Here is a 26,696-nt window from a genome sequence, read left to right as displayed (position 1 = left end):
ATGAGAATCAGAACAGAGGGAGCGTTTGAGTCCAGGTTAGAGAGCAAGTCTTCACAGGTGTTCAGGAGAGCAGTTTTCATGCCTCCTAGATGCTCTGAAGCTGGACAGGTGACTGTGGAGACAGCCATTTCAGTGGTGAGGGTCAGTTAGGGAATGACCAACTTCTCCTTGAGTTTGCCCTGAAAAGGGGTGATCGTTAGCTGGTCAAGAAGTGTCTGCAGATAGCTTTTGTACAAGAGGGTGCACAAGAGAGTGCTTGAGGGGTTGGAGGAAGGAGCCAATGGCAAAGGAATGATTACAGATGCCAGCCAAGGCTGGGGCGAGAGAGGCAATGTTGTCCTTGATGGTTCTGGAAGAGCAGGGGAGCCCCTGTTTACAAGAGACTCTCATAGTCAGACAACTATAGAGACCTCATCTGGTGCAATGTGAGTGAAGGAGGTGAGTATGGGGGGGGGCAGGCAAAAGGAGGGGGGCAGATGATGGTGAGGACAGGATGTCCAGGGTTTTGGAGGAAAATTAAGCAGCCAGTGCAGTACCGAGGGACTGGGAGGGAGGAGGCGACTGCAGTAGGATTGGCAAGTTCTTTGCAGATTTTAAAGAGTTAATTGTGGTATTGGTGGCCCCAGTGATGCCGGCCTGGACATGAGCCCTCTTCTTGTCTTTGAAGTAGGCAGCAGGCCAGTTTGTCAGAGGATGACCTACATGACTGCCACTTCCGCTCAGCAGCTTTGCACTTGCATTTCAAAGTTGCCAATTTGGAGTCCTACCAAGAGTTGCATTTGGAAGCAGGCTTCATGCGGATTCTCCTGATGGGGGCAAGGATGTCCAAAGTGTTTGAGATCGAGAGATGGAGGTTAGCTAGAGCAGAGTCAAAGGAAGGGGACGGAGGAGGGATGAAGGTAGAGGCAAATGCACCGACGGACACACGCTTCATCGGTCGAATGACGGAAAAGGAGACTGGCAGTGCAGACAGAGCCATCGGGGGACAGGGGAACCCAAGCTGGGGAGAGAGCGGTCTGACCAGGAGAGAGGGTTATTTAGAGGGTTGGCGAGTGGGATGTCTGTTGAGGTGAGAGCATCCAAGGTCTGCCCGGCAGAGTGGGTAGGGCCAGAGGGACGCATAGTGAGGGAAAGGGAGTCGCAGAGTACAGTAGCCACATCCGGAGAGTCCAGATTGATGTTAAAGTCCCCAAGGAAGATAATTTCGGGGTTTGGGAGAGGAGGCAAGAAGAGAGGGGGAGAGGTCCGCCAATTCCAAGAGGAAAAAGGATGTGGCGGGGGGCTTGTAAATAGTAGTGAGAGTAAGGGAGAGGGTAGGCAAGACAGATGGCCTACAGATGAGGGTATCAAAGGATGAGTAGGAGTAAGTGGGGATGATGGTGGCAGGAACCCACTCAGGGAAAATCAAGGCCACTCCGCCACCAGGCCGGGAAAGCCTGGGATTTGACAGGATCTTGTAGCCCTCAGGAAGAAGAGTGTCAAAAGCAGTGACGGAGCTGGCCTTGAACCACGTCCCAGTGAGAGCAAGGAAGTTTGGGCCAAATTCTTCAAGGAGGTGACAGATATCAGAGGAGTGTTTGAATGCAGAGCGAGAGTTGAGGGTAGTTAAGTGAAGCTGGTTGCCCATGTTTTCCGAGGGGGGGGGCAGGGGCAGGATGCTGCCACTATGGGGAGGGATGGGGGAAGGAGGGGTGGCTGGAGAGGGGGCGGGGGAGTTGAGGAGAGAAGGAAGACTCCTGTCGAGGAGGAGGAGGTTGGGCTGAAAGCCCTGGGCCATGATAGTGCCATTATTATAGAGATTAAACATGCACCTGGAATGTGCCAAGTGAGCCAAGAGCACTTCCCTGCTGGTGCCACCTGTAATGGGTGAGGAAGAAGAAAGGAGAGGACAAACTATATTGGGAGTCCATAACTCAGAAGAAGGAACTGCAAAAAGGAATGTCAATGGTGGTCTGTCTGGAGGAAGCAATGATGCATGCATCTGCAGTGGGCAATCCAGGATTGGAGCACAGCAGTGCCTTTTTTAAATGCCTTCCTTCCAGACTTCGACGGGGGAGGGTAGGTGATGGAGAAGTTATGATAGATAGAGGAGATGGAGAACACCATGGGGGTAAAGAGAGCGGGGAAGAGTTGCAAGGGACAGGGTTAAAGAGCAGTGTGCACAATAGAATAGTACCAGGCGGCCAAGCAGACAAAAATCATTTGGCACATAAAAAATGCCCAAAATCAAAAATCATCTAGCACACTAAAAATGCCCAAATTTAAATGCCTGAATTCAAAAATCAAACTTTACTTATTTAGTAAGGGAACACGGTATGTTTGATGGCTTTTGATTTTCTTTCCAGTTTATCCTAAAATTCCAAGTCCTAGCTTTGCCCATTTCTACTTGTTCATGGCCATGAACCACCCCTTAAGATACATCAGCAGACAGTATGCCTGTGTTATTTAAGTACTTGATTGTTTTATATAATGTGTTATGCCTTTTATTTACAAGAATATTCTCTTACTCCCTTTAGCATCACGGAAAAATTAAGAAGACCAATTTCCTCAAAAAACATGAAAAGGTATTGTTCTAATTCCAGAAAATGTCTTTCTTGTAATTGTCTTTTAACGTTACATGTGTCCACAAACAAAACGCTTAATGTCTGAACATACCCAAAGGACCCTAAAGTGGCAGTAAGTTAACTTTACCACAATGTCAATTACTGCACCTGTGAACCTCACGGTGAGGGGGGTGGATAGATGTATTGTTTTAGGATGAGTCTTAAGTGCCTGAATCTGCACTAATCAAGAAAATTAAAAATGAGTGCAACCTAAATGCGAATCCCTGCAACAACACTGGGGCCTTGATTGTTTTGCCTGTTTTAGAACTTTTTTTATGGCCACAGGAAGGTAGTATTTAACCAAATTGTATATCAACCCACTGCAGACACAGTAAAACACCATTACTGTTATTAAGGGGCTTGTTTTGATGTACCATGTCCTGCCTCGAATGTTTCAATGTGATGTACAGTGTATCTTCTCCTTAGCACACCAGGCACAACTGCATAATACTTGCAGGAATGAAAACCTATACTTGAGACTCCTATATAAATCCCATCTGAGAAGGAAACTAAAAAAATAACTTCTCTAATTGATATGTAAGACTCGCTGGAAATGTTTACCTAGTTTATCAGCAAGACACATTCTTAAGAAAAGGATGCGGCCATGACCTGGCATAGAGCTGCAGATAGGCAGGGCCCCTCATCAAGATGGCTGCCGACCAATGATGGGTATGGAGGAATCTGAAAAGTAATGTCAGCTTCTATTTCTGTATCACAATCCCACATTACTGTGCTTCCACATTCCAAGTGACTAAATTGCTAACATAACACGTTCTAACATGTTTTGCACAATGCCATATCCTTTAAAAAACATTTTTTTTTAAAAACAGCAAATGCAAAACTTGACAAACACAATACTAAAAATAGTTCAAATGAACATTTCAAATTTATGTAGGAATGGCTTTGGTGCTGCACAAAACGTTCATTATAGTGGCACAAATTGCCATTACTGGATGGTCCACTGTAAAGCTATTTGTTGTTCCTTCTCTTTTTTTCAGTCAGAGAAGCTATGCTGCAAGTAATATGCCGCAGTCCGTATTGCTGCAAAGAGCACACAGATGTCGATAAGAAGTGTATCTGGTTTTGGTCCATAAGTATTCTGCAGAATGCGCTAACCAATTGGTTCAAGCAAGGAGCCAGATACAACACCTAAAATATACACACTGTCAAATGACCATATAAAAGTGTGCTCCAGATGGACTATTTGGAGATGTCATTAAGACAATAAGAAATGCTACAAAATGTGCCTCTACCTACTGTAAGGTCAAATGAGGTGGCTAGTAGCCTCTTCCCCAACCCCCACCAAAATGTTAAAGGAGTATACATATCTGAAACTGATAACGGTAATTTCACAATCTATGTGTAATATTTATTGTATTATCCCTCCATAATCCCTCTTCAGGCAGTGCTTTACAGGGTTGCTTCCTCCTGGGTTTCAGCCCACCCAGTCTCTTCAGACCGCAGCGAAGACTGAAGGGATTTGTTGATCTAAAAAGAACAGAATACTACCTCTCAGCAGACCACACTAATAGCAAAGAAAACGGGACGAATTCTGTGCCTTAAATTTCTTAAATGATTACATCGCCAGTGGGATTGTTGTTGCATCACAGAAAAGATTCCATTATTTTACAGCATGATGCCTGTGTGATATTAGCTCTGCGGGATTGAGCCACATAATTAAAGTATGGTGGAAGCAACACAGTTTGAATGTTAACTTAGATTTTTAAATTAGTACTTATTTAACATTGTTTGAACAAAGAACATTTGTCAACAAGATTCACATTGAGATATTGGCGGTAGTACAATCATCTAACATGAGCAGAGTTGTCAGTCGCCTTCTTCTGTAACAGTAGGCATATTCTAACTACAGATTGGGAATCTAAAATGGATGACCAAGGATTGCAATTTATATTATTTTCTATAAGGCACTAAAAGCACTGCCCTTTGATGTTTGCCTATTCTGACCTAAGCTTTTGAAATATTACTGCAGGAAAAATGAGTTATGTTGATTGTTTCATGGACATTTTCATGGTTTTTAGACATGAGTTTAGACCCATAAGGTTCAGGTCCCATCGTCAGCCTACCAAGTTGGGGGTTGAAAGGGCTGTGCGCTTCCCAATCACATCATTATTCCCAGAAGAGGAGTCCCTCTCCATGGGAGCCTCCCGCGTATTACCACCCCTAGTGGGACTATTGGTTAGTGGCTTCATCTACCTAGCCTCATGGAGAGGAGTTCTCCCCTGGGAAAAGTGACGCCATCTGATGAATCGTAACAACAGACAACACTCATCAATTGTTGAAAATCAATGATCCTGTAGGTTGCTGTTCCGAGTTGCTTTTCGCTTGATGTGCTTTGCACTGTGAAGTAAACTGCACTGAGTATGGGTGCATGTGGCTGGCTGACCTATCCCAGAGCAGATGTCAAGGGCAGGCGCAAGTTGGTCTGCTGCAGCAAACTAGGGCCTTCTGTGCACTCTCCCCACCCGTCGCTTCACCCTGCCGCAGTGCAGTGTAAATATCTCAGAAACAGTCCTTTCTAGGGCCTTGAAAAGCAGTTTGAGGGAACTTCGAGGATTGTTGCTCACGTCGAGACGCTTAAAATGAGTTTTTTTCGGGTCCTTCTACGACCACATTGATGTTTCGCCTATTTCAGGCAACAGTCTCTCGTGTAAAGTGGCTGCAATCCAGGGAAAGGTGTGGGGTGTCCAAACGTCAGAGCCAGTAATGTCTGGAGGGTCCTAACAAGTAACTATGCAAAATTTGGTGTTGATTGGTGGAACAGTGTGGAATTGTACAAGGAACAAACCAACAGATTTTTTGGTTTACAGTCAAAGGGTTTTCGATTTTCCTGACTTTGCAAGCATGCTTTGGAGATCAGACGCCCCTTGAAGCGTATTCAAGGGGTTATTTTCTCAAGTAAAATCCTAAGAAACCAAAACCCATCACCTGGTCTTAGGGAGCATCATTGGCAGGAACAGAATTCTCAGTAGGGCAGTTATTCAGAGAGACGTAGAGGTCCTGAGCACAACCCAGAATCATCCAGGGCTGGTCCATGGAGCCAAACCCCAACCGTATTCTGTCATCAGTCTGTTACACATTACTGATTGGTCAACACAAGATCCTGCCAATAGTCCCTTCTTTTCAGCTCATGGCTTTAACCCTTGCCTTCCTCACAGATAAGAAAACCATTATCGTCATTTTCTTCACGCTTGCAAAGTCAGGAAAATCGAAAACCCTTTGTGACTGTAAACCATAAAGATATTGAGAAAATCGTAAACCATGTTGTGCTACAGTTCCCAGTCCAGTTTCACAGGAGTGTGGTGCTGGAGAGTCGGGAAGAAATCTAGGGAACAGGTTGATCGTCGCAGTGGGGGCGGATCAAGAATTGTGCAAAACCTAGAGATTGTGAAAACTCCAAAAGGGAGCTACAAATCTTATTAAGAACTGTGAAATACATTGGGGTAGTCATTCTCCTAGCCCCACAAGAACTGTTATTGTTTGTTTTCTGTTGGGTTATGGAGAACCCAGAACCTTTATGGAACGTTTGCTTTGAACAACTTGAGAGGCGTTTGGATGTATGCGAGTCATTCTCCTGGAATACTAACAGTAACTGGACTTTATGGTGTTTTGTTGTAGGGACAGGGATGGAGTATGAGCCTTTGTGACTGGGACAGTGCCTTTTTCTTTTGACTCGCACAGACTTCCTGATGAGCACCTGAGTTTATTAAATTTAGGTAGGGAAATCCTCTTAGTGTTTGGGATAGATAGGTTTGATTAATCATTTAATAAAAGTTTATAGCAAACACTTTGGCACAACTTGGTCAGTCTCTTAATTCCTTGTCGCCACACTGTCTACAGAACCCCTGCAGAGTAAGTTCTTTTTACTCCTTTTTTTATAAAAGAAGTCTTGTCAGCTTGCAAATGTCCCAATGTCATTTACACAGTGTAGGCCCGATTTAATAACTGGATGAAATGGGAGTATTTCATTGTTATATAGTCATCTAGTATGTGGTGTGACAAGGTCACTTTAGAAAAGCTAGGGGATCAGGATTGGGAGACGCTGGGAGCTGGCAACCTCCATCTGATTCAGAATTCTGGCCCCCAGAGGCCTTCTACACGGAATCCCCCTGGGCCTCCATCCCATCCCTAAGCTTTTGTATTATGTACCACATAATGTCGCTTGACCTGCTCCGTCCATGAAATATGGCTGAGAGGAAGAACCTGTGGAGCATAGGAAATGTTGCTTGCGAGCCCATGGTCACAGGGTCTACGAGCCCTATAAGATCAATGCCAGATGACAATGCAAAACAGATGAGTGAACTAAGCTATCATACAAACCAAGGGATTCATCAGCAGCATACACTGGTAGTTCGATCTTAAGAGTTGGGAGGCCATGAACGGACTGCTGTCTGACCAAGATAGTCAACAGCAGTTAGATCTCCTCGAGGGGCAGAGCATGGCACAGTCTGCCGCACAAGTAAACACACATAGGGAAGTTACAAGCTGTTCCGGACCCCACCAATCAAAAGCCCTGTTCTTGGTAAGTTCTCAGTTGCCATGTGTTCCCTGCTCACAAACCCAAGTAGAATCCAGGATAAGGGCGTTAAAGGAGGCCCCAGTGTGTGAGTTAGGAGACTGTGGGAGAACACAGAGCGATGTGTGGCGAGAAAGGTGGCGGGAGAGGTTGGAGTTGAGCGTGGAAAAATATATACTTGGGAAAGATGAGGAGGTAAAACATCTAGAGAGAGGCGATGGAGGAGAGACATCCAAGGAGAGGAAGTGGAAAGGGAATATACAGACCAAGGAAAGAGTAACATCTACTGTGAGAAGAAGGCGGAGGAGGTGCGGCACATAGCGATAAAGGCAAAGGTGGGAGGCAGGCGAGGAACATCTATATAGAAAAAAGGGCAGGAGGGGTGAACACAACTATACAGAGGCGGTGAAATGTCAAGGAAGGAGATGAGGTGGTGGACAGATTACTGGTTTAGGGAGAAGACCAACAGAACAGGAGCAATAAAAAACGGAGTAACCTCATTAACACCTCAGCCAGGAAAGTGTTCCTGGTGGAGGGGTGTTGAGGAGGGGGCAGATCAAAGGCCAGAGGTAAGCTGGCAGTAAGTCTCTAACTGTGATGAGCTCTAGTTCAGACTTATGTTGCAGCCATATTTCCAAGACTGGACATGAGGGGAGAAGTTGATATACCCTGGGTGTCCATGTCTTTGCTACCAGGTTCCACCACCAAGACACCTTAAGGTAATTCGACAGGAGCCAGTGTACAGAGTTGAGGAAGACCAATAAGAGACCCTGAAAATTCCTGCACAAGCCAAGATAGAAGTGTTGAGTATACTATAAAATCCCAGAGAACTGTGACTGGCTGACTTGCCCAGTGAGGCAGCCTTGAACTAAATCAAACCGGGAGTGATTGAAAATGACAGTCCTAAATGAAGTGTAGAGTAATAACTAGGAGTAGTCCAGACAGTCTGTTCTACACATTCTAACCCCATCATGCATGCTTTAGTCCACACTAATCCCTTAACAAATTGACTTGAAACCACTTTAAAATTCTCTAATCTGCTGATCCCTCTGCCATCACAGGAAAATGTCTGAGGTTAGGCTTTATTAGGGTTAGTTTTTTGTTTAAATGGTCTTTTTCCATATATAGCATGTGTTCGAGAAATCTAGCCAACTTATACAGATTGGGGTTAGATGACAGTTCATGTGCCTTTGCATATGCATCTATATGGTATTGAACTTACCAAGAAGTGGCATTAGTAAGATGTGTGTGCATTTTATATTAAATGCTTATTTTATTTATTCTCGCATAAATGAAATATGCTTTATAGCCAATAATCAATTAGTACATTTAGATTATTCAATTGATACGTGGAAAGGTTTATTCTATTGTTGATTTATTGAAAGCAGGATCTTTGTTAAAATGTCAGTCTGTTTTTTGTGTTCAACATGCGATTATAATGCAGAAAAATATACTCCCGCTACCAGAGAGGGCATGCACAAAGTGACATTGCCTTTTCTTAAAATAGATGACGTTTCAGTAGAAAGATTAACATTTCAAGCGTACCAGTCATACCTTTATTATAGTCCCAGTGTTTGCTTGCTGATTAGATTCTATAGGTTTCTATGCCAGTTGGATTCATCAGATTGAGAACTGGGTTTGTGATGGGTGGGTAGTTCTGGAATGTTACTAATCTTTGTCGAAATGCCCACCTTTTAAGCTTTAATTATACTGCATATAGATGATTGGAATTCATGTCCTGTGATAAAGTAATCTTATATGGCCATGGGAACAAGAGGGGCCTTGTGAACAGGGATTGTTCACCAGCTACCCAGAGGTGACTTATGGGGAATTCCCCAGAACTCCTCCAAGGTCCTCTGATAGTTGTGTCTTGGTCACAGAAGGAGAAACTGCTCAGCCTACGTACAGAGCTTGGAAGAGCATTAGATCTTGGGAGCCCTCTGTGGCATCATTACGTTTTCCCTTTGCCCACCTTCCACTTCTGTGTGAGCACATCAGACCACTTTGCCACATTTCATCACACGATTCAGGGAAGCCTCCATCCCAACCCCCATGGCGAGAGCGTAGATCCCATGCTCATGCCAAGTTTCCAGTTAGCCAGATGGGCACACAGCAAGAGGCCATCCAAATAATTCCAATTCCATCCATGAGCCTTGGAAACGCTTAACATGCAGCTCAGAGGTAGGAACACTATAACTTCCGCAATTGAAACTGCATGGCATTATAAGACCGGAACGGCACTGACCAGGCACTTCTGCCTGATCCCAAAATGGGGGATTGTGGCTTTAATCCCTGGTGAGCATTCAACAACTATTCATTAGCCTCCATCACAGAAGGAGTAGACATGAGTGCCGTCAGCTGTTGAACTAAAAGGGGTGGAGAGCAAACAACTAAGCAAGCTAATAGGACACTAGCACAATACCAAATACAATGCAGGAAGAAGGGGTTAGAAGAGCACCACAAATTAGACACCTTATTAAATAATCAAGCCTATCAAGAGCACTATAATAACCCTCAGCTAGAGGTAGGAAGTGTAGCAGTCCGGTGTTCCAACTTCCTGGCCGGTGATTTAGAGTGTGAGGCTCTACACAAAGGTTGCTTCCTAAGCGAGTGGGAGGCAATACCTGATGGTTGGAGTTTGCCAAGAAGTCTGCTACATCCCTGGACCTATGAAGTCAAGGAGGAAGGTGGGTACTAGATCCCAGAGACTGGCTATTCGTGCAGATTTCCTAAGAGAAGGTTATAACATTTAAATTAGACCCATGGTAATAATTTGTTCTTTAGAAAGACAATCCCAAAGGCAGTGAAGTATAAGGTGTGGTTCTATCTTTCTATTAAGTGCCCAAAGCACATTGAGTTCCCCACCCTGCCGCCCTTGGTATAGTTACACCTACTCGTGTTTTAGGTAGAAAACATTTAGGACGGATAGGAGCTCATCCCTCCAAAGTGGTTTGTTATAAATAAAGGTGTTGAACTTAATTTCTGACTCTTGTGTTCTGTCGATCCATCATCAGTCTTATTGTTTAAGATAATTCTTCCCGAAGGCTCTTGTGATCCAAAATGGACTTTTTTCCTATTTACCAAGAAAATGTGAATTGAATGAAATATTATGAACATTAGTGTACAAATTCAGAGAATGCAAACTTATTCAAAAATATATATAATTTTTCGGGAAAAAGTCAGTTTGTTCCACATACAAATGCAACCAGCACCAGAGAGGCATCACTCTGGTCTGTCTCTGGAGTCTACACAGGGACTCATTATGCTTTTTTACAAATCTGTGGAATCCAATACATCCTCTTCCCAGTGTTGTCAGACGACACATTTTCTTTTCACCGTATTTCATCACCTAATGATGGCTCCAGCTATAAAATCTTATTTCAGGGACCCCATCAGGGGTGTTAATATAATCCTGCCTTCATAGTCCCTCCTGTTTCAGCGCCATATGCAGCTCCTATTATTCCTCCACCATCAGCACTTGTACGTCTGCCAGTGGCTTCTCTGCCTGTTGTTCGTGCTCCTAGGTCAGCACCCCCAATGGTTCAGGTTTACCCACTTCATTAGATGAGCAGCTGGGTACAGCTGTTTCCCCATAGGATTATCAAGATGTACTGGAGGAGAAAGATCCTCCTTAATTTGAGCTTTTTATGAGTGCATGGAGTTGTTCAGGATTCCTGTGCCTTAGGTTCTGGCCTTAGAGGAAAGTGTTTTTTGTCTCATTTTAGCATGCCAGATGAACGCTTGCTCTGGTGTACAGGAGGCGGCTGTAAGAAGGCCAGTCTTTGTGAAAAGCTGCATTCAATTTGGTCTGTTAATAGGAAGTGTTGATATGCTTCATCAGCAAATTACTTCACAAAACATGTCTGGCCTCCTAGCTGCATGCACAATAGTATGTGGTGGCTTCCGTCATGTTGTGCAGCAGGTCCTGAGTCATCAGTGCCTTCATCCTCAATACTTAAAACAAAGAGGAACAAGCTTGTGGACAATCTGAGGGACCATGAATACAACTACATCGCCGTTCAGCACCAATACATTATTGAACATGTGCAAATCTAGATTTTGGAGCAAAGTATTTTTATATTTAAAAGATAGTGCTCTGACAAGCTGGCACATTTTTTCTTAGGAATGGTTGAGGGTAAACCATTAGCCAGTGATGTGGCAACTTCACTGCATCAAAAACAAAGCAGCATGGGGTAAGTTGATTGATTGTATGTCTGATTGAAGGGCCTCCAAGTTCTCAACAGATCTAGAGGATACAACCCTGGACTTTCCTTTGGTGTGGGGTTGTTTTTACTTTGTCGGTGAATCATACTGTGCCCATAAATAAAAAAGATCTTGATGCAGACGGCTAAATTGCTGTGGTCACCAACTAAACCACAACGGGCATCATTTTTTGTTTCTGCCCAGCAGGAATAAGAATGGCCTATTTTTTTAAGGGGATGTTTGTGGTTTCTACAACAATAAGCCTTCCCTAAAGGGGGAAGTCCCTTTTCTCCCAGAGAGAGAAACGGCAGAGATCAATCCCAAGAGTTTTGTGTCCATTTCCTTGTGACAAAAAATCCAAGCCGTGAAATATTTCTCCAGAAACAGATGTTTCCAGTGAGTGGGAGGGTTCAGTGCTCCTTGAAGGCCTGGAACAGCATCATAACAGATCAGTGAGACACACTACACACAGGTTTGTTGTGGACTCAAAATCTGTGAAGACGGAACCAGGTCAGTTAGGTCTTCAAATAGGATTTTCGTTACCTTCGGAAGCTCCGATCCTGGAAGGCAAGCGATGAAGTCCTCCATTGCAAAACGGTTAGTGTCTTGTATTTCTGAAGTCTTAAAAATTAAAGGTTTTCACCCCCAAAGGTCATGCATGTCCTGCAGTCTGAACTAAGACAGCGTGCATGGCCTTTAAGATGCAGATACCTTTTGATAAAATATATAAATCCACCAATCGGGCCTCATCAAATTATTGTTCTCACTATTCGGAGTGCTAGGTCCAGGTCTGACACTCAGTTTCTGTGAAATGTTCTGCAGAACCTTTTTTAGTTTAGGGGTTCAGGTCTAGCATCTCATTGTTCAGTATTGCTTAATAAGGATAATGGAAAGGGACGCGATATAAAAGGATGTAAATATTAGTCAACATTGTGACTACTGTAGCCCACAATCGCCTTTCCTTCATGCAATCTTCCTCCGCCCCCTCTAGATTAGCTCGCATTCAGCACAGGCGTATGTGGAGAGAAAAAGGATGCTGCGGTGGATGAGGCAGGATGGCATGTCTCAGCTCAGTAGGCATTGGAGAGTCCCATGCATGTATGTCGACTTGGCGAAAAACAATCAGCAGGTTTTGCTGTGAAAGTCCTCTGTTGGGCAAATATCCTGTTAATATGGAGGAAAGGGACAATGAGTACAGTGGACACCATGGTTAGTAACATTTACATTTGAGGTTATACTAAAATAGAGAGAATGTGCATCTGTTCCATGTTGGTGATGGAGGGTGGTACCTCTTGTATATCATGAATGCATCCTTGGCATGTTATGGGAGCACCATCGTTAACATTTCGGTTGGTAATTAAAATGCAACTTTTGGCTGTTCTAGTAACTATTTGTTGGAACAGTTTTTCTGAAGTGCTACCAACTTCGACACAACCATTCAACTGAGATAGTATAAGACTCCACTCTTACTATAAGGCTGTACCACCTGAGTACATGGTAGCATAGACCGATCAGGCAGGCTTATTTTAGGAGGGAGAAAGGGATGTAGAATAAGTATAAATGAAATTGAAATACAAATGGTCCAAAGAAACACTTATGTATGTGAAAATAAAGGATTTATTTAAATACAGGTATGCCCAGATAAATCTATGGGTAAATAAGTACTAACACATTATTTGAAATCTCAATTATAAAAACACAACACTATACTTGAAGGTACACAGATCAAACTATAAACTTTATTTCGAGTACCGAACAGTAGTTCTAGGGAAGTGAAAAACTTTTCATACACATTCAGTATACGTTGCACCTATTCTTGGGGAGTAAAAACCAATGGTTACTTTCACAATTACATTCAGTAATTCAAGGGCAGTAGACCCTACCCAGGTGTACAGTGACTCTCAGTACAAATCACATAATCAGTAAACTCGACAATATACTTTTTGTGAATAGTGGAACACTTATTCTAGGTACAGTAAAAACCTATAACTACTTTTGTGATAGCACAGTTATACTAGGTGAGTAAAACCGAAGGATGAAATATCCAATTACAGGTGCTTTTGAGATCAGTGAAACACAGATTGAGATGAGCAGTAACTCTGGTAACTTATTTTGGATGGCATACAGCTAACTCAAGATAAGCAAAACCCATATACTTTTTATATCTCACAAGGAGTCCAAGTTAGATCTTTCCCAACTATACAAGTGACTGATGTAGGATTTATAAAGGACAGTTAGAACCACAGATTAATTAGCTAGGACAGGGAAAGTAAACCCTACTGTTAAACTTTACTGAATGACTCAAAATTATTCTAGGTAGGCAACAACCTAATACAGATGTATTCTGGACAGGCTAACAGCAAGTCAGGGTAAGCAAGACCCAGTTGGGGAGATACTCATACAATTATCCTCAAAGGACTAATCTGGTGATACCAACAGTTGGAAGACACTCGTACAATTATCCTGCAGGAATAATCTGGTGAAACCAACACATTACCTTTGGGAAGATGCACAACCTAATCACAGGAGAGTAATATATCTTCACATCTATTTTCTATTAGACTGGCAAAACAGTTTCTATGGAAGAAAAGATGTTAACCATACTTTTAAGAATAGTGCATAACACATTCAAGGTAAGTAAGAACTTTTGTAACTGTTAACTCTTAGAGTTAGTTACCAACCAACTCTTTACAAGTCAGTAACTTTTAAACACATATTTTCTTTTCTAGGTAAAAGTCCCAATCCCTTAAAAGTCTTTCCCTTATTCTTGGAGCATGTGTGTTCAGTGGCAGAAGGGGGCCACTAGGACTAGTGACCAACAGGCAGTGTCAGAATAGGTTCTTTAGTAGCAGAAGTCAGAGTTCCTTAGGAAAACTGGGCAAACAGGTGAGTACTTTACTTCTGAGTTAGTAGAGGGTCCAGGGGCTTCGCAGAAGACACCCGAGCAGGATTCTAGCAGTTGGACTGGGTTCACTGGATGAGGGGCCTCCCTATCACGGGAAACACCCCACAGCTACACAGAAATCCTAACCGACTTAAGGTAAGTACATACCCGAGCCAACACAGTACCATTGAAGAAGATTTTGCAGCAGGAGGACTTCAGGATCTGCAGCCAAAAATCTGGTCAGTGGATTCCTTGTCTTCGTGACTGAAAACAGGACCTTGGAAGGGACTCTGCAGCAGGGCTCGATGAAGAAGGCTGTAGGCAAGGTTTCCCTCATGGCTGAATGCATTTCTACGAGTTTGGCACCTTTTCAAGGAGCACAGAAACACTTTACTTCAGCTTCCAGGTTCGCAGTATTTATCGGGAACTACTGCACAACCTCTGCATTCTCTCCCTGCATTTTACAAGCAGGGACAGTCCGTTTTCCAATCAGGACAGCCAGCCCCCCACTCTGATTTGTCCCCATTCAGGCAAGGTGGAAGACAAAGGGCTGTGGAGTTTTGGACTCCTCCCTCGCTTCCTGCCCTCACAGACAGACTGGAGCCTGGGCGGGGAGTGCAGGGGACTCCTGCCGAAGATAAAAATCACACAAAGGAATTTCCCGCCCTGGATGTCAGGGGAAGGAACAAGAAAGGACAAGAAACACTAAAAAGGCCCAAAAAATGAAGACCGGGACCATTTTGGTAAAATGAGCACCATTAGGTGCCTTTACTGCAACTGTGAACACAGCCCGCGGTAAAGGTGCCCCAAATGAATACAATGTATCACTGCCAGCAGCCATCGAAGGTAAGCTTGTCCCTGTAACAGGTGTTAGTTTCAATGTGAAAGGGGATACATTGCATCTCCCTAGTGCTCCACATAAAGTTGGGTGTGCTGGCTTCACAGAATAAAATGTAAAAGGGATCCAAAGATCCTTTATACCCTTGGGAACTGTAGTTCTCTCAAGTTTAGGAAAAGAAAGTTAAAAGGGTAGCCTCTAGGGCAACCCAGCAGACAACAGGCACGTATTGCCAATAAGTTGTTAAACAGGATAACTTTAAAAATACACTATGGAGAGTAAAAATAAGTACACCCATAAAAAGAGTAAAAGATTCTGTGAGTGTGGACAAAGGTTCCCACCCACTGAGGTATTAAGGAAAAACACCCCACTAGTAAAGCAAAAAGTTCTGGGGTTGACCCCGGTCAGGAGGATTTACCAGTTCTGTGAAAATCTTACCTAACACTATTTTACACCTTTGTCACTTCCTTTGTCACTGGATATGTGATGTTAAACCTGCTGCCCCTGACATACTGGTGAATTGGTGGCAGTGTTCATATTCTTTTCTGCAGATTCCCCGGCTTAAGGAGTTGGCCGTAGGTAATCTACTACTTAGGGGTAAAGCTGGCATGTAGTTGGTGGGGAAGCACTTTGACTTCTACACACAATATTAAATGTTAATGATGTTATTTATTTAACGCTTTCGCCAAAGTGCTTTGCAGAGAACATATTTACATACAATATGACCCAACAGAAGGTGGTAATCAAGTGGCACTTCTAGTTGATTTCAGTTTTTTTTAAAGATGTTTTTTTTTTTGCTCTGAGAGCACAGGTTGTGTCAAGAACGAATTTCTGGTGAATGCCGATGCAGCTGAATAGATGTGCTTAATTGTGCTGTCCACACTGGCAAGCTTTCAAAATCTTCATGCTAGGTCCCCTGCTTTCTACCCTCGAGCTTGGCACATTGTACAAAAAATTATCTGTAGTACCACATCCTGCCAAGAAGGGGTAAACTCCCCTCCAGTTATAAAAAAGAAATGGTATTGTACCACTTGCTAATATACTGTTTTATTTTGTAGCTAATTGATCTTGGAAGATTGGGCACCTGTCTCGAAAAACGAGCACTTAACTCCTTACTTACTTACATACTGGCCTTCCATGCAGTGAGCATGAACGCTAGTTGGCTCTCTGACAACAGTGTCTCCCATCTCATTTATCTGGTGCCGGCATATCCCCTTTTCAGTGCTTAAAAGGACTTTGGGGTTATAAATATACAGAAATGCACAGGGTAATGAGGTAAACGATGTTGTACTATGCTTACTGGATTCTGGTTATTCATATTTTTATCGAAGGCAACTGTATGCAAAAAATTCTACACGACTATTTTGCCCTTTTAATGTTACAAGCCATGTTAGATGCATCCCTGTGTGACAGAGAAATGGTTTATCGGGAAACGGAGGCAAGCGTGTTATAATGTTCTTTGGACTTGGCTCCAGAATGGTCACTGGTGTCATTTATGTCTCCCTGCTTAGACTAGCAATCATCTTCTTGGGCCAAAGCCATTTCCTCTGGACAGACTTTTGGCTATCTTGTATAGCATTGTTGACAGCAAGGTTGCACCGACAGCTAATATCTTCTCTCAGGTGAGTTAGCATTTCATTAATTTTAAAGGTTTTAGAGTATCTGCTAAGAATGTGTACACACCTTAACCTTAATTCTGATGTTTCATATAACGTCTGCTTATTATGCTTCAGAGACTGCTTTAAAAAAAAAAGGTATTTTTATTGGTATAATAACAGTACAACAAACATCATCAGGGGTGCTGTGATATATATGCAGTCAATCGTACTTACCTGAATCTAAAATAATCATCCACCCCCTAACCCCCACCTTCTCCTCCCTAACCATTAAGACAAATACAGTAGGTCAAGATACTTAATCAGTAAGGTGGGTCCAGTGGTGCTTGATCAGTTGAAAGAGAGCTATTAATCCCACATGTCATAAACGTTCTTACAAAGGGATTACTGAGTGAAAGAATATGCATAGTAAGCCTGGGAATACCATTGTGGATTGACTCATATCTGCACTGAACGCAAATGTATATGCCTCCACATAGCCAGAGCATCCTATAGATATATATCACTGCTTGTTGCAATTGAGATAGCTGTTGATTCTCGCATACCATGGGACAGTCATTAATTATACGTAGCTAAGATATGGTTGTCCACTGTACACATGATTCCAAATGATTCAGTGCATTTGATGCATTATATGTCCGAGGCAAAGAGAAACCACATTTTATCATTCTGTGGGGTCTCATTCTGTGTACCCCTTCCCTTCCAGGGCATATGTTTGATAATATTGCTGGCAATTCTTTTTGTCCAGGGGGGGGTCGCTGCCTTCCAATTGAATAGTATGGTTTTCCGAGCTACAAACAGCATGATATGCCTCAATTTGCTTGTTAACGCACCCTCATACCACTCAATATTTATACGAAGTACCATTTGCATAGGTGAGTATATTGTGTTAGAGCCTTGGATACTGGAGATTTGCGATAATACCCTTCTCCAAAATAATTCAATCTTGGGGCAAGTCCAGAACATAGGTCCCCTTGTACAGATATGCCTGCACTTTCTCCAGCACGTAGGTGTTTGTGCTAATTTCATATTGTGCAATCTGGCTGGAGTTAAGTGTGCGTGATGAATGATTTGATATTGAATTTCTCTATCTTAAATTGAATGATAACCCTCCCCTGTCCCTTTCTCTCTGCACTTGCACGTTCTGAATGCTCACAAGGACTAGTAGGGCCTCCTCTGTCTTTTCTCCTCGGTGTTATTATATTTCTCCTCATTTTTATTATATTTGCCTTTCGCTCCCATGTCCCCTCCCCGTTGCATGTGGGTGCTTTGAAACACAATTCCTTTATGTATAAGCGCCTTACAAATGCATAATAAATTAAATAATCGCTGAGAAGGAGACGTACATTTGTCCCCTGAATCAATATTGATTCCCAGGTGTTCGGCCCAAATATTGTCAAGGGTCGTATTTCTCCCGAGGTTGTTTGGTATGCACAATTTTTACAACATTTGAATCTTTGGAAAATTGGTGAGGTCTCTAATAAATTCCGATTCGCTCGTTGATTTGTCTCTAGTACGTGATTCATGTGTGTTTTTATTCATTATAGACATGAGGGCCTTGTGTTGTAGCCATTCCTTATTTATGGGACCCAGCATACCCCCTTCACCTTCCAAAACTGTATTGGTGTAGAATCCTTATAAAGATCCATACCTCTCATGTTTTGCCAATGTCTCTTGTCTAATGTGTATTCGGCCCCTCCAGCCATAGGAGAGAAGCGGTCTAACTGTAATTCAGGGTAGTTCATGTCTTGTGTCTGTCAGTTTAAGCATTCAATGCCATTGCCCAATTATAGATTCTATAATAAGGTGTTTAATAGCTCTGGGCAGTTTGGCGGGTGGGATCGCTAGTATATCTGTGGGTCTAGGGGATTGTGACGATTCAGAGGACCTCGTCCCTGTCAACCCCAGAGTAAACATTACTCCTGTATCCAAACCTAGAAAGTTCCCGAATCCCCATTAAGCCCTATGCTTAATTCTGAAATACCATATGCCTATATGTATTTCTGCAACTTTGCTCCCATTACAAAACGCACAACTATAACAATGAAGAAGCCACGTCTGGATGAAAGATGATCAGGGGAAACAAAATAACACTCAAGTCCTCTTTCTGTGTCTAATCATATTGCCAACAATACAATACAAGATAAGGACTAGAGTGAGGCGTTCGTAGTGGTTGTGGAGGCAGAATCAATAATTGGCTGAGATGCGGAGATCGTAGAAGTAGAGGAGCCAGACGTAAGCAGCCGCGAAATTGGGAGGAGGAGAAGCCTTTGGAGCAGAGAGAGATGTGCACAAATAGTCTGCATGTAGCAAGATGTGGGCAAGACATCAAAGGCTTAGCTGAGTACAGTTAAGGCCGATGAAAACAACTGGTGCAAGGCTGCACAAAACAAAGGTGCGCCAGCAGTAACGTTTCTGGCAACCCGAGAAACGTGGCAGCACAAATCCGACACGAATTCCATGGTGAGTCGGGAATTCAGCCACAGGGCATAACACCCATTTGCATCCAGGCCTGAGCTTGTGTCAGCGGGCGGCACACGCAGGATACTGGGAGCAGAGGGAAGCTGCCCACCTGACCGGACCATCACTTACAACTCCCTGGTGGGTCCGGGGAGAAGACCCACAAAGTAGATATTTCGCCAGATGGTGTCTGCAACGCAAGTCCAGGAAGAGCGAGACAGCACCTATGAAGACGCTTCAGACCAGCAGTTGGGAGGCTGGAAAGCGAGCCATGTCATGGGAGCGGTCATCACAGGTACCGCATGGAAGAAAGAGGGTTGATCACATAGATTACTCCCACAATACCACAGAAGGGTGGAATAGGGCTCCTATCCCCAGAATCTCATCTGAGATATGAAAATCAAAAGGAAACTGACTGGAAATAAAAAGGTAGACGCCACAACCTTGTTTTTATAAAAGTAAAAGGGGAGAGTGGTGATCTCATAGGTAGAGTGAACTAAGCCGAAGGAGGATTATCTACAACTCCCACAATTGGACATGGGACAGTAAGGAAATAACAGGCCTCCTGGTGCTTGTCAATAACACTGACTCTTCCTCGTTCCAGTGAATGGGCTAAAACTGAAAAAGCCTAGTCAGATTAGAGGTGCCCAGTGCGTGGCAGGAGAGGACACCGAGGCTGGGATACGAAGAACTAAAACGGGTGTTCTCCATAGATGTGAGGAAAGACCAGGGAAGAGGATTGTCCCTCTGGCATGACCATTCACTTGACAGAAGAAAGTCACTTCCGAAATATTGAGAGAACCTTACTTGTAACTTTGTTTTTGCTTTTTTTGTAAACACTCTGATTTACGGAACTTCCAGATTATAGCTTCATAAAACTAATTGGAGAAAAACTGAAGGAAAACAGCCAAGTACATATTATTTTTCCTTGTAGTAGTTCGGTGGTGTTTACGTATGAGGGTCAGAATAGGTTTTGGACACAGGGTGGTGGACATTTATTTTGGACATCCCGACTACTGACTCATTAGTTAGTATTTGAGGCAGGGAAGCCCCTCCTAGAATTAGGGCTACTAAGGCATTTTTCCAACCCCTTTTATTGTTTAAATAAAAGCATATTGGCAAACACCACCACTGTGTTGGGCTCCTTTCTCCGACCCCTCACATGATGCATTATATCTAATTCAATGCTATGCCAACTTGTAGTGTCTCCATTAAGCCATCTCTTGGACCAACATGCTTGTGCTGCTAGATAGTACTGTCTCCAGGCTGGTAAGGACAGTCTTCCATCAGGTTTGGCGGTCTGCACTGTTTTTAAATTCAGGCACACTTTCTTATTGCTCCATATAAACGTTCCCATTTGTTTATCCAGCGCTTTGAACATAGTTGGTGTCACTGACGAGAGGATCAAATATGACAAATTAGTTTAGGCATGGAATTAATTTTTATCTCTTTAATTCTTCCTGTATGCAAGAGTGGGAGCACATTCCATCAAATCAGATCTTGCTCAATTTTAGCCAGGATTGGGGACCATTTAGCTCAACTAATTCTTTGAGGTTTGCACTGACCCGGATACCTTGATACTCAATGCATCTGAGCTGTAACCCAAATGGGGCAACCCCTCCAGGATCCCATGATATATCTAGTCGTAGTGGCAACAAATCAGACGTATCCCAGTTAACACTGTAACCAGCAATCGGCCCATACTCCTGGAGTATTGCACATACAGTAGAGGTACTGTGAGCATCCACTGATGTATAATAGAAGATCACCTGAATAAAGAGAAGCTCGATGTTCTTAGTTCCCTCTCCTATTGCCCTTCAGATTAGCATCAGTCCGCAGTTTAGAAGCTAAGGGCTCTATTGCCAGCACATAGAGAAGGAGGGGGTAGGGTACAACCTTGTCAAGTCTCTGTATAAAGCGGAAATGGGTCAGACTAATGTCCATTGGGCCGGTGCAGAGGAGTTCTACAGTTTTAGCAAAATGTCCCATAATGCAGAAGTTTTCAAGGACTGCAAACATATAGTCCCACCTCATCTTGTCGAATGCTTTATCTGCATCGAGGGATAGAACCATGTCTTCCTTGTCTGATTCACCGGAGAGAACATGTAGTAAGCCTCTCAAATTGTCAGATGACTGGTGGTTATGAATGGAACCCTGTTTGGTCTTGGTGTATAAGTGTAGGTGACAGCTGCTCCAATTGACAAGCCAGACACTTAGCCAGTATTTTGGCATCTGAATTAATGAGTGAGATCGGTCAGTATGAGCTACACTCGTTTAGGTCACGCCCTGTTTTATGGAAGACTGCTATGTTCACTGCTAGCATGGACCTTGGTGGTGGGGGTGTGTGGTCACCCTGATTCGCCTGGCTCCCTGAAGACCATGGTCAATCTGGGTGCTAGTTAATCTGTCATTATTTTATAAAGGTCTATGGGCAAGCCATCTGGCCCAGCGGCTTTCCCAGAGGCAAGATGCGCAATTGTTCTGGTTACCTCCGCTTCAGTAATTGGGGCATTTAGTGTTAGTCTGTTGAGGAAATTGTGGGGAACTGTATATGTTGTACGTAGTTAATCACCTGCTCCATGTCTCTAGCCATGGGAGCCACATATAATTACCTATAGTATATGGTGAACCACTGGTTAATGTTCCTATCTCCTGTCAATGTTTCCTTCTGTGTATTACAAATTGCCTCTATTATTTGGGCACGTTGCCTTCCTTCAAGCGTCGGCGCTATCCCTCCCTCCGCATGAAAAGTGTGGGCCCATTTGGAGAAGATTTTCTGTGTGCGTCTTGTGGTGACATGCTTAATTTCTGCTCAGTGTCATGAAATCACACTACCCCCCCTTTGGACCTTCTGGTCCGTTCAACGTGCCAGAATGCTCACCGCACCCTCTAAAAATGGCAGACGCCACTCCTTGATCAGTGGTATAGTTTCTAGCACACCTAGATAAGCGCCACGCCCCTGCGGTTCTGCGCGTGTCAATGCGCTCACAATCCCTTGCTCGAGTGTTGTTCCTCGCGCTCGCTCCTAGGAATTTCCTTCGCCTCATTGTGCCTTCCTGGTCCTCCGCGACCGTGTCCACCGTGGCTACCCATCCTGGTCTGCTCTTGCGGTTGCCCTCGGAATGCCTTACCTCTACCCAGGATTTCTGGAATCTTCCGGACCTCGACTGCGGCTGTGACTCACCGCCTCCGCGGCTCTTCATCCAGGACTGCTCTCGCGATTGCCCTCGGACCGCCTTACCTCATACCCAGGATTACCGGAGCTTCCGGACCTCGACTGCGGCTGCGACCCTCCACCTTCCACAGCTCTCCCTCCAGGACTTCTACAGTTGCCGTCGGACCGCCACATCGGCCCAGACAATTCATCAGTTGAACGCTGAACTCTAGGTTATCTGCCATAGACAGTGTGGCGTCTGAAGAAGCCCATCCTTACCTCCACGAGACCTGCACGTCCAGGAAACGCGGGCAGCCAGATCCGACAAGAAAGAAGCTTACTAAGCCTAAACAGGTGAGCCCTCAAACCAGCCGTGACACTCAGAGGTTAACTATAAGTGTCCAGATAGCTGGCTCTTTGTGTAGGAAATCCGCCTCATGTAACTCTGATGTCAGATGTAATTCTTGGGGCCATGCAAGTTCCTGTAGGTCCCATGTGATCAGCGCCTGCCACATTGGTCGGGCGTATAAGACTCTCGATCGCCCACCTCACATCAGGCAGACAGATAGCATGGTCCCGACAATGCGATGTGCTCTGTGATTTGGATATCTGGTGCACAACGCTCACTGCATCATATAGTGTGTGTTGTGTCCACTAACTCCGATGATCAGAAGCAGCCATAAGGTGATCCAGGCTACTCTGCCGAACGGTAGCTCTCTCAGCAGGCAGTCATCTTACTCGGGCTCTCGAGGCACCCTTACCCCAAACCCCAGAGATCCTTCATTTGATTCTAAACATTTGCACTGTAAAGTTATAGCAAAAACAGTTTTTAAAATGCACAAAATAATGCTAAATAAAATGGGCAGCCTATTTTATATAGAATTTTGCAAATGGAAGCAAGGCCTTGGATTGGCATAATGAATTATGTAAGCAGCTCTCAGGGGCCCCTCTGTGAAGCTAATGATTAATAGGAGGGTATGACCAGTACCTTTGTCTGACCTCCATTAACACTAACATGTGGTGAATTTTGGTTTGTAGGCCTTATGTCAAGAGGTGAACCCTTGCATGCGTTCTGTCCTTCGTTGCTTCGAAAATAAACTCTTAGGCCTTTACACCATGTGATCATTTGATATTCTATTTGTTCAGAGAAGCATGTTTTGAGACCTTACTTGCAATGTATTTCAACGTTTTTTCAAAACATTTTTAACTATATTTCTCTTATTTGAGTTCATTGGGAGGGGGCAACCCAATAACTGGAGGCCTAGAGTTTGAGATTCCTTTGTAGTGCTAAGTCTAAAGTACTATTTTGATCTACAATCCACTGGGGTTTTCAGCCCTACCACATCAGCAGTGTCTATCCTTGTTTTTAAAAAAAATATTTTTGAGTTTACAACAGTGAACATTATTTCGAGGGGATTGGGTCCTCCATATCTTTGCCAGTAATTACCACAGCTGTGTTGCTTCGGAAAATTTTCTGCGTCGATGATGTCGATGCGCCGTCCCCGAGGACTTCGGCTGACGTCACCCGATGTGATAAGTAGGACGCACGACGCCCGTAGCAAAAGTTCTGTTTTTTCCGCGAACGTGTTTGCTTTGTGAATCTCGGTACACCTCGACTCTTTGGAGTTTCTGTTGTATTCTTCTCGGTTCTTTGAACCTGTTCGGTTTTTGTGAAAAGTGTTAGTGACGATGTCTACTTCGTCTTCAACCCCGCGTCCGGGCTTCAAAAAATGCAGGGACTGTGGGTCCAAGATGTTGGTAACGGACTCGCACGACGCATGCCTCTGGTGCCTCGGGGAGGCCCACGACACGGACGACTGTGTCGATTGTCAGTCGCGCACGGCCAAGGCCTTGCGGGAGCGCAAGAAGTTGTCAGTAGGTAGGGTGTCTAAGCCCCAGAAGTCGAGGTCTGCGGGGCTTTCGACGGATGATTCGAGAGGCGACTCTCCGCGTCATCGTCAGAGGTCCTGTGGGTCTCTTTCCAGGAGTCGGTCTTGCCACTCCTCTGCCTCTTCGAGGCATTCCCGGAAGCGCCGGCATCGGTCGCCTTCCCCGTCCTCTTCCGAGGACTCCGCCCGTCGGCGGGTCGCTTATCCCACCATGCAAGCGACACCAGAGGAATGGGCTTCCTTCGGGAAGAAGATGGTAGCTATTCTCGAATCGCAGGGAACCGGTCCGTCCGCGCCTCCGAGTGGAGTCGGTCATGATCGGTCGAGAGACATCGCTCGCACGCCTTCGGGCTCGGGTGGTCGGCACGGTTCGCGGGAGAGGTCCCACTCGGACAAGGGCAACCGTTCTCGCCATGCCCGGTCCCGGTCCTCGACGCGCTCGAGACCGTGTGATCCTGTGCAGTCTTTGAGGAAGACGTCGACGCCTGTGGCGCCGAGGTTGTTGACGCTGTCGGCGCCTAGGTCGTCGAAGGACACGCTCGAAGCTCTGGCTTCGAGGCCTGTGTCAACGCCGCCGATGCTGGCGGCGCTGCGGCTGACGTCGAAGCCAATTCGCTCGACGTCGATGCAGATTCTCTCGACGCCGACTCGTTCGGCACCCTCGACGCCTTTCGAGGCGGTGGTGTCGGAGGGGCCCTGTGGCACGGGGGTAGCCCCTAGAAAGGCTATGGCTAAGGTCAGGCATAGCTTTGTTACCCAGGTGTCTTCCTCGCACCGCCTGGAGTACATTTCAGAGGGTGATGAGGGCTCTGATGAGGGCTTGGTTCCGGTTACGGTGCCAGATGAGCTTCTCTCGGGCAATAGCCAATTTGATGACCTGAGGCAGTCACTGCATGATGCCAGTGGACTAGACACTTCTCCGGAGGTTGACTTTTGTAGGCCTGAGCCTGGCACTCATGCCGATTCTTCGTACCGGCGCCTTATGTCTCGGGTCACCGAGTACTTGGGATGGTCGGCTCCCCCAGGGGAGTTTGTTCGGGATGATCTCACGGACATCCTCGATCTTGGTCCCCCACTGACCCGGTACTGCCGTTTCATATGGCTCTGCAGAGAAGGGTAGCGGAGGCTTGCACTGCTCCGGAGAGTCTCCCGGCAGTGGGCAAGTCTTTGTCGCGAAAATACCGTCCAGCCAGTAGCGACCCCTGCTACTTGTCCAGGCACCCCACTCCGGAGAGTTTGGTGGTGCAGGCGCCTCCGGCCCTGTTAAAGCAGGCATCGTATCCTACCATCCCTCCGGATAGGGACGACAAACGTTTTGATGGCTGGGCGAAGAAAGTGTTTTCTTCAGGGGGTATGGCGCTTCAGGCGGCCAACTCCGTATATGCCTTGTCTCGTTTCACACACACTCTGTGGAACTGAGTTGCATTAGCGGCTGAACATATTCCCGAAGGGGACGAACGGGATGGTTTCCTTGCTATGGTTCAGGATGGCAAGGATGCCATGTGTGAGGCCGTTCAGTCGGGTTTGGACATGGCAGATTGTGTCAGCCGGTCCATTGCAGTGAGCACCGTAATACGCAGGTTTGCGTGGTTGCAGAAGTCGGGGTTCGCTCCTGATGCGCAGTCCCGGCTCCTCAACATGCCCTTTGACGGTGAACATCTTTTTGGCAGCAAGGCTGACGAGAGCCTTGAGAGGTTGCAGACCTCCAAAGCTGCAGCAAAGTCGTTGGGCACTGCAGTTCGGCAACCTCCGCCTTTTCGTCCTTGGGGACAACAATGGAGGGGAGGTTCTTTTTGCTATTACTCGTCCTTCAGTAAAGCAAGAGGAGCTGTCAGTCAAAGAGGCCACCGTACGAGTGCCAGAGGTGGAAAACGGGGTACTCGAGGTGCCAAGGCCGCTCGGGCAGTTGCCTCTTTGCCCTCAGGCAACGCCGCAGCCGCTACCACTCAGTCATGAGGCCAGGTCCCATGGTTCGCCGGTTGGGGGAAGGCTGGCGCAGCATTTTGTAGAGTGGCGTGCCATTACTTCAGATGCGTGGGTTCTGGAGATCATAACCCACGGCTACTGTCTTCCCTTTCAGCAGAGGCCTCACGACAATCCACCTGGGAACCTCTCTTTGAAGAGTCCGGATCCGCTCTTTGCGCAGGAAATTCAAGCCCTGCTGGAGAAAGGCGCCATGGAACTGGTGCCTGTAGCGGAGAGGAACAAGGGATGGTATTCCCCTTATTTTATTATTTCGAAGAAAGACGGGGGGGATTGAGACCCATCATGGACTTGCGCGGTTTGAACAAACTCCTCAGGAAGGACAAGTTCAAGATGGTTACTCTCTCTCAAGTCCTCCAGGCCCTTCAACTGCAGGACTGGTTGGTGTCTCCCGACCTCAAGGACGCTTACTTCCATGTGCCGATCCATCCCAAGCACAAGAAGTACCTGAGTTCGCGGATGGCACTCGCACTTTCAGTTTCGGGTCCTGCCGTTCGGGTTGACCTCCGCCCAAGGGTTTTCACCAAGCTCA

General features: G+C 45.3%; 1 protein-coding gene across 2 annotated transcripts in view; it reads left to right on the top strand.

Moving 5' to 3' along the window:
• The window catches only part of ORC5 (origin recognition complex subunit 5), a 714,766-nt gene that overhangs the window by 520,838 nt on the left and 167,232 nt on the right, over positions 1 to 26,696 (top strand). For both annotated transcript variants that reach the window (XM_069628073.1, XM_069628074.1), the window contains exons 11-12: positions 2,517 to 2,564; positions 16,574 to 16,684. In XM_069628073.1, the coding sequence (XP_069484174.1) occupies positions 2,517 to 2,564; positions 16,574 to 16,684 (159 nt within the window). The remainder of the gene's footprint in view (positions 1 to 2,516; positions 2,565 to 16,573; positions 16,685 to 26,696) is intronic.

The sequence above is a fragment of the Ambystoma mexicanum genome, chromosome 12 (assembly GCF_040938575.1).
Source record: "Ambystoma mexicanum isolate Mex_15411 chromosome 12, UKY_AmexF1_1, whole genome shotgun sequence".
In the NCBI taxonomy this organism is placed as follows: domain Eukaryota; kingdom Metazoa; phylum Chordata; class Amphibia; order Caudata; family Ambystomatidae; genus Ambystoma; species Ambystoma mexicanum.
The sequence above is the reverse complement of the archived record's forward strand: the minus strand, read 5'-3'. Positions and strand labels throughout refer to the sequence as shown.